General features: G+C 40.1%; 1 protein-coding gene across 1 annotated transcript; it reads right to left on the bottom strand.

Annotated features, from left to right (window-relative positions):
- Positions 1 to 5,041: 5,041 nt before the first annotated feature.
- On the bottom strand, positions 5,042 to 11,956 carry CSTF1 (cleavage stimulation factor, 3' pre-RNA, subunit 1, 50kDa). The gene is made up of 6 exons (XM_009694876.1): positions 11,885 to 11,956; positions 10,970 to 11,165; positions 9,248 to 9,525; positions 8,229 to 8,426; positions 7,277 to 7,667; positions 5,042 to 5,753 (listed from the first exon to the last, which is right to left on the bottom strand). The coding sequence occupies exons 2-6, from the start codon at positions 11,136 to 11,138 to the stop codon at positions 5,494 to 5,496; spliced, it is 1,296 nt and encodes a 431-aa protein (XP_009693178.1). The 5' UTR covers positions 11,139 to 11,165; positions 11,885 to 11,956; the 3' UTR covers positions 5,042 to 5,493.
- Positions 11,957 to 11,962: the final 6 nt, after the last annotated feature.

The raw sequence follows: 11,962 nt of genomic DNA, 5'->3' as shown, positions 1-11,962 counted from the left end.
GGCTGTAGGTGCACCCATCCCCAGGCGCGGAGGAGCTCACAAAACCGAATCTCACGTTGTTCTTCACGCGCTTGTTTGTGGACAAGATGGGAATACGGGAACTGGAGATAAACTTCAGATCAATTTAATGTGTGTTTAAAAAACACTCATATTTTTCCTTTGGCAACAGCACAGAAAATGTCAAAGAGCACGAGAACTATTTCACAACAACAGCCCGTCATGCTAACTGTGTTTTAAATTGCAGCAAGAGGTGCAATGTTTCCTGTGCAGACTATGTCGTAGGTGTATACACAAGAAAGAAGTAACATCATTTCTCTGGCTGCGCTCGTATCCTGAATTCATTTTCAGAAATGGTTTTCCTTGTGAAGGTGGAATAGTTGGGGCACAGTGATAACTGCAAAGCGTTACCTGTCACAGTAAAACTACTGACGGGTGGCACATGGTGCTTCAAGAAGTCCAGATAGTAGAAAAAACACATCCTTAGTATTTTTGTATTAAGTATAACATTCAAATATTACAATAAACAGTACTTCCAGGGTAGTAGGAACCTTATAACCAGTTCATAAATTACATAGCAGAAATAAATTTGACTTTTTCAGTTGTTACTCAGCTGAATTTGGCTGGCTGTGCTATGGCTGTGTCTAAAGATCTGACAGCAGAACAGGAAATCAGCTTGCTACCATTACATTTAGTTAGCCATTGGCAACCCATTTAAGAAAACTGAAAGTATCATACCTAGAAATAGAAATTCTCTTCTTTGTACAGAAATTAAAAATGTCTTGCATCAATTTCTGATGATTTAATGTGAAAAATAGTCCTCTTAACATGACTCAATGGAAAACTTTTGAGTGCAAAAAATGACTCATCAAGCTAGTACAAAGCTTTCTTTCCCCACTACATTTTGTATCAGATTTCCAGGAGGCAGTTTATTTACAGTAAACACTGAGATCATAATCCACGATGAAAATAATAATTCCATTACACCGCTTATTAGACTTGCAGACAGTAGGACAATCAAGGCACTGACTTTGAATTAAGACTTTAGCATTCCCTTATAGCTGCAGCCGGGTATTTTATCTATGTATGTATATAAAATTATACTAGATGCAATATAAATACACAAATAAATGTAAAAAAACTTATAAACTAGTTCCAGTCTTTCAACAGAAACAAATACAGTACTTCAAAATTTCTTCTGTTTGGCATGCAATGTAGGGATTTTTTTCTATCTATCATGCAACAGGTCACCTGGACTGTCACTGAAAGTCTCTGACAATATAACCGTGTCTCTAACGTTACTACAGGATAGCAGTAAGACAGGTGGAACCTTGAAGTTATATATTTTTTATTTCAGAAATGTGCTTATTCACAGGTATTTGCTTTTCAGGAATCCTGCTTTATTCAGAGTGCTCCCCAAGAAGACATTTCTTCCAGTTAATAGTTTTGTGATGACAAAAAGCACAGGGAGACATTAAGTATATGTGCATCGTAAAGAGCCTTCCGTCCACCTTTAGATGAGAATACCAAACATTTCCAACATCACTAAGCATCATGCTGAATTCAAACATCAAACTCTACTCTAGGACCCTTTTCTCTTAATTGTTGATATGCAGTACTCATAAAAACAGACATACCTTTGTAGTTCTGTTGATTCTCATGTTTTCATCCATTGTTGTCATTCACCAGCAGCGTTACTTTGAGCAATGCAGATAATTGCAGCAGGATGAAGAGACTTCAGCTTTGCACAGTCACCATGTGTTAGGAACTATGTCTCAAGAAAGCAAATCTGACAGCTCTACCCCTAAAAGCATTTAGGAATTTGTAGAAAAGATTCTCATAAAAGGTAATTTCTGTGACAACAGGTAAAATTAAAAAGAACAGAATGCAAAACAGAAAAACCTGTTAATGTCTACAAGTGAGAAAAAACATGTCTGCAAGTGGAATTTCCTTGATCTCTCTGTCACCAGCTTGTCGCAATTAACCACAGTCAGAAGTCTCGCCCTTCTGTTTTGCTACATGTTCCTGTATTTCCTCTTTTAGAAATGTAATGAACACAAGAATACTACGTACCACAGGGGGCTGCACAATGCTTGATCAAAATGACTGCCACAATGGTATCAATTCAGGATTTTGAAGCCAACAGTTTTCACGCCTTTCAAAGTTGTCTCAACTTTTAAGGCACTGATACAATTTTTTATTATAAAAGGGCTTTGAAAAAAACCTTATGTATTGCCATCCATACCTGGGAGTGTGAACGACAACTCCTGGCTGCACCAAGACTTAAACATGTACACAAGGAAATGTGTGCCCCTGCCCTGCAATATCCTGCTCAGCAAGTAGAGCAGCTGTGCTGCAGCATGTTTGAAGGGTCCCTTACAGCCACGTGGAGAACTTCCTCACCTGAACTACAATTATCTTAACTACTTTTCCTTTATTGCACTTCAGTTCTTCCTGAGGTTCAGTCTCACAGGGCAGCTGTGGTGGAAAGACAGCCTCTGCATCCAGGAAATGAGAAATATTTATCCCAGACCGGTACCCCCTCCTAAGTAGTTTGAAATCTGTCTCAGCGGGTGGCAAACAAGCCTCACTCCAGAAGTGGTCTTTTAGGAAAGACTTCCCTTAGAGCCATGTGCCATTTGCTGGCTGCCAAGTCAGCATGCCAAGGAATGCTGAAAGATACAAAACCATCATTATGATTTGTCTCCAAAGTTGCTTTGCTTTCACGTCGGCATGGCTCACTGGCCTAAAGCGTTGGCTGTGGCGTCACCTTGCCACGTTTGCATGATACCCCCCTTCTGAGGAGAGGCAAGAGTAGGTTACATGCTAGATGGATACAACGGACCTCTAGACATGTGATGGAAACTTTCCTGAGGAGGTGATAAATCCCGAGTATGACAGTGCCGCTCTGAGCAGAGCAGCTCACTGGGATATAGCTACCAAGAGGTACAGACTGCAAAACTCGAAGGGCAAGCAGCTGCACTGGAATTTTAATTGATCAAATACATCTTCTAGGTGTGAAGCTTCTCTGACTGTGGCAATAAGCAAAATCACATTTACTTAGATACTTCCAGACCTACACAGTGAGAAGATGTATTCCCCTTCAATCAAATGCAGATCTAACAGGACGACTATGTGTGTGCACAACCACCTTGTTCTTCAAGATGCAGGTACAGCTCCTCTTTACCGTATTTCAGGCGTGCCCGCTCTGAATGCTGTATAGCAGCCTTGTCCCCTCTCATTCTCGTCCCCAACCAACCACCTTCAACCACCAGAGCACCACTGGGATGGTGTAGTACTAAACTATTTCACTCCGGCATTGTGTTATCTACCTAAAGAGGGTAAGTTAAGTTTCTTCCAGCCCTTATTTCTTAAACAGAAAAAACCTCGACTTCTGGCCGCAAGCAAGATGATACACAACATGAAAAGAAAGGTAGGTGCCAATGTCAGGATGTTTTTGCATTAACAGAATAAAATTCTATTTCTACACTGCAAGTTAAAGACTACAGAATTGAGGAAGCTTGAGGTGACAGCCAGCATGCCGCTAACTTACCAAGCACAGCAGTGGTTTAACACATAAAACACAAAAAAAGTGTTCTAAAAATAGAGTCGTCCAAACATCAGTAGCAAATGTGTTACTTAAAGATGCTGTCTGTCACAGAATTGAAACAGATGTGGCATTACAAAAAGAAAATTGCCACTATCAATTTAGCAGGCTGGCTGCAGGCACAGATGGCTGCTGTCGCTGAGCAAGTGCGGCGTGCATCCATGACTGTGTCAGGACTTCCCTTTTCCCTCTCACCAAGCTCTGGTTCTCCTTGTTTCTCCACCAAAAAAGCCACCAGAACTCCTATCTCATGTGTCCCATGTTTTAGAAACCTGAAGGGAGGTAGAGGAGGACTGAAGAGGATTGCTAAGCCTAAGAAATGTTTTGCACAGCAGTAGCTTTTATTAAATTTCATTCTCTACTTCTTCAAAAAATGATCCCACATTCTATACTGTAAATCTATAGTTGTATCTGATTCAGGTGTAACACAACAAATTCATCAAGCTTTACCATGTCCCCGAAGACACAGCCTTCCAATAATCAATTCATTTCTCCTTAGTTATATAGAAAACTAATACATTTCCTTCTTTATATATAAAGTAACTTTTTAAAAGGTAATCTTTATTTAAATACAGACAAACCTGTACCCTCATCAGCCCTTGACAAGACACTTAATCAGTGGTAACGGAAAGTTAATCCAGCAGTAAGAACAATCTCAGATTTAAAAATCTGCATGAATGCAAATGCTGAACTTTTGACTAAAGGAAGCCTCCCAAAGGGGAAGCCCAAGAACATGGTACAAGGATGCCTGAATGAACACATTTAGAACGTTGCACAGGCAACTATCTGTAAAAATAAGTAGTGAATTTTCAAACTTACAGAAGGTTTAAGCACAGAGTTTCTTAATGATCTTCTGTTGAATAGGACGAGGTCTGGGAAACTTGGGACTATTAGAGATAACATGAGAAGAAACAGCGAGTCTGGGTTTTCGAATAATTAAAAAAAATGAATGTAATTCAAGTGCTGTGTAACAGACATAGAATGAAAATTTCTCAGTAAAATGAAGCAAAGTGACATTACTGAGGTACATATACAAAAATTAATATGCACAACAGTTTCTTTCTTTGAGAGGATACTACAGGTCTCTACGGCAAAATTCTTCTCATATTCACATGCTGCAGCACTGTCACATTTTACAGTTGCAATGTGGCTATTCCTTGAAAATACTATGAATTTACTCTGAACTCCCACTTGTTAAGATAAATTCGAAAGAAGATGAGATTCCAAGTCTGAGCTTAATACCAGAACTAGAACACCATTTCTTGAATTCATCTAAACAATTTAAAAATCCTGTTTCAAATTCTTATGGCACAAAACTCGCTCAGAACTTAAAAGTCCACTTGGCCAATCAAAAAAAAAAAAACCCCAAAAAGAAAAAAAGAAAGTCCACAAAAAAAAACTCAGACTAAAAGATACAAAACAGAGCTTTACAAAGAATGAATCAGAACTGAAGGCAGCTTAAGGCTTAATTAAAATATTTGCCAAGTTCTGCTGTGTAATCCATTCTTTAAACAGACTTCAGTGGGATTGCACAGATACAATGCAGAGCAAAACTGGCTCATACTGCCCAGTTTGAGCAAGATACAGTCACATTATCTTCTGTGGGATTTAGAAAGTTTAATCCTTCCTGCAAGGATCATTTCATTCCCCACCCCCCACACTCCTTGAGAATGATTAGAGATGACTTACAAAAATTAATGCCATGCACACTAATAAAAAAATTAGTGTGAGGCAAAACTTAGTCTCATTATTTCGATATTTTTCTGCCATGTTTGACAGAATTAAAAAAACAGACACAGCACGGCTTTCATCTAGGCATCTGTTGGCAGTACAATCAATATAAGATGATATAACGAAATCTGGATAATCACTGTTTTCTAAAGCTGTCCTTAGTCTGTCGTTGACCTTCTGTACCAAAATCTAGCCCTGTAGTCATCACTGCATGTCATGAAGCCAGGATTGGTAGGAGAATGGACAATACAACGGACAATGCTGTTGTGCCCAAGAGAAAGAAGATTTCTCCGTTCAGCAGTTCTTGAATCCCAGCAGCAGAGACTTATGGTCCTTTCATCTGGAAGCAGCACATAATCTTCTGTGTGGTTGAAGACAGCTTGTGTCCTGTGTACTTGTCGTCCACTCAAACCAGCTCCTAAACACATGCAGCAAAAAATTAACCCAAATAGGATCAGTTTTAGGAAGTTTCCAAAGACCTAAGAATAAACCTCTCATAAGTGTCAATTTCTGCAGTTTACTGAAGCCTTATCTTCTCAGTTAGTCCACCGCTTCCATGTACAACAGGTGAATCAATAATGAATACTCTTTTGTAGTTATATACATGGTATATTCTAAAATTTCTTAAGAGGACAGAAAGATTAACTGCTCCAACTGTGTCACTCAAGTCCAACTGGTCAGTATGAGTGCAATCACGTAACTTTAAAAGCCCTCTTGCCTTATATTTTTTGTACAAGGTTTACAGCTGTAACTAAGGGAAAAGACAACAGATAGTAGAATACACAGATTCTTATTATCAATGAGAATTTTTTTTTTTAATGTATATATTATATGGCACATTGTATGACCTACCTTGGCCATACCTTCCCTCCACACCCTTAAAATAAAATATCTGTTTCATGTATAGGTATTTACTTTGCAATGCACACACCTGCATCCTACCTGATATTTTGCAAAAGTTTATTAAGGAGGTGCTGCACCCTGCTGGCTGACAGCAAGACAGAGAGAGTGTACAAAAAAGGACCATACACATCCCAAAAGCCAATATACAAATTTTTGAACATCCTCTCCTCTTTTATGCTATGAGTCTAATGCTTAAGCACATTACTGCTTGACCCAAAAGCTTCCCCCATCAGATAGCTGCTATCACATGCAAAGCTTCTACATCCTTTGCCATTTAAGTCCTGCTGAGATCAAAGCACAGTATTGTCAGCATGCTCTGACTGCCTTGCACACAACTGCATTCTTGGGAGGAAAAAAAACCAAAAAAAACCAAAAACAAAGAAACAAACCAGCTGTAGCTATTTTTCAGAATATTGCCATGACTTACTAGAGCCATCTTTCACACAAGAGTCTAATGGTTAAAACAACTGCCCCAAAGTAGGTTCAATTCCCCCTGTCTGGGTGAGCAGGCTGCATGCAAGTGGCCTACTCTAGCCAGAAATGGATTAGGTGTTCAATTTTGACCCTTGCGGTTTAAACTTTGCCCTAGTCTAACAATAAACAGAAAAGTCACAAAATCAAAATGATCACCAGCAAGAAAAGTGATGATTTTGTTTTAATAATCACTGTTTCTAAAACACATTAAAGAAACACTAGAGAACAAAGCTCTCTGCACAAACATGCTAGTCCTTAGGGCTTTTTTTACTTTTTACTTCTCCCTAATTTAGTGATACCTCCCTCCAAAGCAATACAGTAATGATGTCAGAAGTGTCTCCAAAATCTACTCAGACTAAGTAAGTTTACACTGACTGACATACAAGAATTACAGCTTCTCTTCTGGAACTAAGTCTATATTAAGTGTTTTCAAAAATGTGGGGCAATTTATCCTCAAAGCAATAGTCTCCCATTGCCTTTAAGAATACTATTCTTCTGACAATATTACCACCCCTGCCATGGGTCATGAAAAAGAAGGTACTTGGAAGGCCACCTGCCACATACCTGTGTATTTGACCAGTGTCCGACCAGTGGATATCTCCCATAGTTTAGCTACAGAGTCTTTTCCACTTGACAAGATATACTTTGAATTTTTGGAAAAAATAGCAGAACAGACTTCAGCTCCATCATGTGCCTTCTCAAAAGTAGTGATACAGCGATTTGAAACACCATCCCACAGTTTGATGCATCCATCCTTACTTCCTGTTACATACATGTTTGCACTTGCGTTGTAATTTACTGAACATATAGCATCAGTGTGCTGATCTTGAGGATTGCAAGACACAAAACACTGGAAAGTATTGATATCATACAGTCGTAAAGTAGGGTGCTGGGTACCAACAAGTATGAAATCTCCAGAAGGGTGAAAAGAAATTGAGCGCAACATCTCTGCTTCCTGTTTGATCAAAAATACATAATTGGTGTAAGAAAGAAAAAAAATCTGAAATGGAAGTGTCAATTCCGGTGGCATTAAAGTGCTAAAAAACTAGTTAAATTATCAGTTAGCACAATGTGTTCTTTTTTTGCAAAATTCCTATAGGATTAAAATGACAGGCTACCTTTAAATGTATCACAGTTTTTGTCCTAGAGCAGCTGGCAGGGCCCACTCGTTTTTGGGATACCACAGGAAAGTGAAAGGAGGCTTTGTCAGCCAGTCACACACCCCAAAGCCCACACCACATAATCCCAAACTCTCCTCCAAAACAAAGATAATGTAATTGACTTCAAAGTTACCCACATTAGATTAACAAAAAGCAGACAGGCACTAGATTTAAGTAATATAGGTATCCATTATGCACAAACTCTTAACATGTAATTACCATCATGTCTGCAAATTTTGTAGCTGCATACTCCTATCTACCTAACCACTTACACACTCAGACACAATTCAACTCACTGACACCTCAGTACTTATACATTCAAGCTTTGGTTGCTCTGAACTGGTATTGTATCTAACCTGTATATATTTGAAGGCTCTTTTGGCAGAAGGTTTTGAATAATCAAACAACTTAAGTGTGTAGTCCCTTGAACCAGATGCTAGGATCTGTTCTGTTGGATGAAAAGCTAAACACGTAACTTCATCCACATGATCGTACAGAGTCCGAATAACAGGGTGATTTTCCATGTTTTGCTGTGCTGTCTCATTCATCATGACCTACAAAGAACATTCAACAAGTTAGAGTGTTAGAAAGCAGAACATGTTTTTGACAGGAAAAGTAGGTTTTATGCTTGCCAGAGTGGCCAAAAAACAGCTACCTTTCTGACACATGACTAGGCACATAATCACTATTATCTTAATTATTTGAAGGCCTACATATATTGTTATCAGATAAGATCCCTGTATCTTTACAAAGGTCAACTGACTTGCTCAAGGACAAACTAGTTTCAGTAGCAGAGAAGTGGTGCAAGAAAACACATCACCTTCATTAACAGTCCAAATCAAAATACTGTATTGCCATAAGAATTAAGGGAAGCTGTACCAACTGGCAAAACAGCACCTTTTACTCATGCAGGATACTGCTGAGAATTTGGTGTGCACTCTGTGCAAAAAAACACCCAAACCAACCCACTTTTAAATTGCTACCTGCTAACCATACTGGAGAAAAAACGAAGCAAATAAATATGTATTCTGTGAATCACTTCTGAAACACACAGCCGCTGGAGGCTGTAGAGGCCAAAATTATAAGTGGGTTCAAAAATTAACTGTGTTCATATAATACAGCAATTATCAGCAACTACCGGAAGCAATTTCTGGCTCAGTTCTCTAGACTGCTGCCAGAAGTTACACAGGTATACTTGCCCTATTTCTTCTTCCTTTTCTTCAAGGGTACTTTATGAGCCGCTGTTGAAGTAGGAAACACGGTGAGACAGATATTTAGTCCAACCCACTGAGCCAGCCACAAGGCACAGACATGGTATGAAACAGACAGCACCTCAAGAATTCACAAAGTGGTTATGATTCAAGTCATATTTTACCTCAATAGGCATAGCACTTTTGGCCAACATTCTCTCTGTATCAAGAATTTTTATTGAGGCATCAGCAGATCCTGTAGCTATTAACTGTCCGTCTCTGCTATATGTAGCTACACGACACGGTCCTTTATGAGATGTGACATAACAAGTCTCATATTCAGAAGCCTCAGGAGACATGGTCTGTACATCTGCATCAAATTCCAAGTCAATTCCTGTGCCTGGAGCTACTGTATCTGACCGTCCAATTGCATATTGAACAGCACTGTCATCGTTCTCCATTCCTGAAAAGAGAGAAGTTGATGCACTTAAACCAGGTTAACCTTCTCCTTAGACAGACAGGCTGTGGCTACAGACTTCTGTAACAGCTATGAGTCAGATTTTAAGACAGGCAGCCCCTGTTGAACAAAGCTAAGCTAGCAGAGCAGATTTAGTTATACAGCAGTACTTCTTGTGAGAAATGAGAGGTACTTTGGCTACACTAGAGCAGAACACAGTTCTTAAAATTAACTGTGGAAATACCACCAGCATATATTGTGGAATGTTAAGTACTGACAGATGCACTGATAATCAGTTACTGAAGCCATCGAAAGGCCTCTAGTCAGCTTTTCACAGAGGGAGAAACAAGCCCCAACACTATTACATGAGATTTAAAGTAAAAAACTGAAGCATTTACTGATTCTTTTCCTTTCTGTTTTATTGCATTGAAAGAAAAATACCTACTCCACAAACACCCATCCCAGCATTGCAAATGAAAATTTTTACTCCTCTTCACACCCGCTCTACAGATTTTTATTTATTTTTTTTTATTTCCAGGAGGCATCTACAGAACAAAGACAGTTCAGCACTGGAAGTGGTAACAAGGCAGACAAGAATTTTCAGCTATGTGCCCAACTGTGATCATCAACTGATCAAATGCAATAGAAAAGTTTTTGTTGCTTTCATCTACAAATTGCAAGTCTAGCATTCTTATTTCAAACAGACACAAGGCTTCAGATATTTATACCCTTGGAACTCAACTAGTTCAGGCAGCAGAACCAGTTCAGTTACAATACACAGAAGACTTGATGTTATGGCTAGACCTCTTCCAGTAACTTAGTCAGCTTGTTTCAACAGCAGCTCAGGTATTTTGACTACATACTGTGGCACAGATGTACTTTCAGAGAGAAAGATGCAGAGAGAGAGAAAACAGGTGATACCTTTGCTGAGACCCTAGACTGTGAAGCTTATTTTCTTGAGGCTGATATATAAAGGCTAGCGAAGATTGCCAATGGTCGGGGTTGCTCCCTTTCCAACGCTGTCAGGAAGGATCATATAGAAAATACTTCTAAAGTTGGCAGAGCTCTGTATGGGTCAATTTTCTATTAGGTCTGTGGACTCAGTGATCCTGTTTACTGGAGCGTATTTTTAGAAGGTTGCCAGTCACCCAGGACCCTTAGCAGGTATTCTTACATGTTACAGAAGTTCAAACAAACAGGTTTTTACAACACTCGGTGATCTGTTTTGCTTTTAATGTATACTAAAGGATGAAATGCAGAGCTAGAATGCCCTTCAAAAAAAGCCACAGAGACAAAGGCTGTATCTAAATATGCAAAGTGTTATGCTATTACTAGACATAACCTTTGCATAAGAGATGTCTTTTCAGTAACACTAACCTCTTAATTCACAAGGAGTTAAGCCAGGGATTTAGAAACTGGACTTTTATGTTAGCTTTTCATTCCAGCTTACCTAACTTAATTAGGTGCAGCAGTTGTTCAGATGGCGCACAGACTGATTGTGGTTTTATCTCATTTATCAAACCATTGGCAATATTTATGTATCCATCATATAGCAGCTGACTAATTATCAGTTTATAAAGTTGCTGACGGTCTTTCAAACTGACTTTTGTTCTATACATTGTGAGCAAGGAATGCCTTGGAGGGGCCTGAAATAAAGAAGAAAAATCACATACAAGAGAGTTGCATGAAACAACCACAACCTTTAAATAAGCACATCCTGCAGAATTTCAGTGCAGACACCAAATACTACCACATTTTAGGTAAGAATCAGAGACATAGAAATGAAAGATGACCAAAAAAAAAAAAAAAAGGAAAAACCTGTTGCACTTGTTTGGGGTAGAAATGAAAATCTCACCAATAAACAGAACACGAACTGTATTAAGGAGCAACAGAAAAGACAGAAATAATGCGGCACTAGTTAGCAAAATGATTCTGTCAGTATCTTTCACCGGCGAACCCGGGCACTAGGGAGGCGATTAACATAAAACGTGCAGGGAAGTCAAACGGCTGGCCACCCTCACACAGCCCCAGCCCGCTCCCTCCCTTTCATCCCAGGAGACCGCATCGTCCCCGCACCTCCTCCCGTCCGGCAGATGCCGGTCACCCGCCCGTACACCCTCTCCCAGTCCCGGGCTGCAAGACCAATAACCGGGTCCGGGGACCAATAACCGGGCAGGGAGGGGGCGTGGGGAAAGGGACTGAATGAGGGCGGGGAGTGCTTAGCCGGAGCACAGCGGTCACAGAAAGCGGGCTTCGAACGCCAGAGGGGGACAGGCAGCTTCGGGCGGGAGCTGCGCAGGGGGAGACCCGGCCCAGGCAGCGGAGCCGAAAGCGAGAGACAGCGCGGAGCGGCCCCAATACCTACCGACCCTTCCTTCTGCCTCCCTCGCTCTCCCCCTAAAATGGCGACCGGAGCCCTGAGCGCATCGATTGGCGGCGGCGG

This window comes from Cariama cristata, unplaced genomic scaffold (assembly GCF_000690535.1).
Source record: "Cariama cristata isolate BGI_N322 unplaced genomic scaffold, ASM69053v1 scaffold31692, whole genome shotgun sequence".
Lineage (NCBI taxonomy): Eukaryota > Metazoa > Chordata > Aves > Cariamiformes > Cariamidae > Cariama > Cariama cristata.
This window is presented reverse-complemented; position numbering and strand designations above follow the sequence as displayed.

Bases quoted from the DNA above. Each gene is read 5' to 3' on its own strand.
- CSTF1 (XM_009694876.1), bottom strand. From the start codon at position 11,138: ATGTATAGAACAAAAGTCAGTTTGAAAGACCGTCAGCAACTTTATAAA. The intron at 8,427-9,247 runs GTAAAATATGAC...TGTTCTTTGTAG, and splicing joins AAAGTGCTATGCCTATTGAG to GTCATGATGAATGAGACAGC. The intron at 5,754-7,276 runs GTATGTGGCAGG...GCATGTGTTTAG, and splicing joins GACACTGGTCAAATACACAG to GAGCTGGTTTGAGTGGACGA.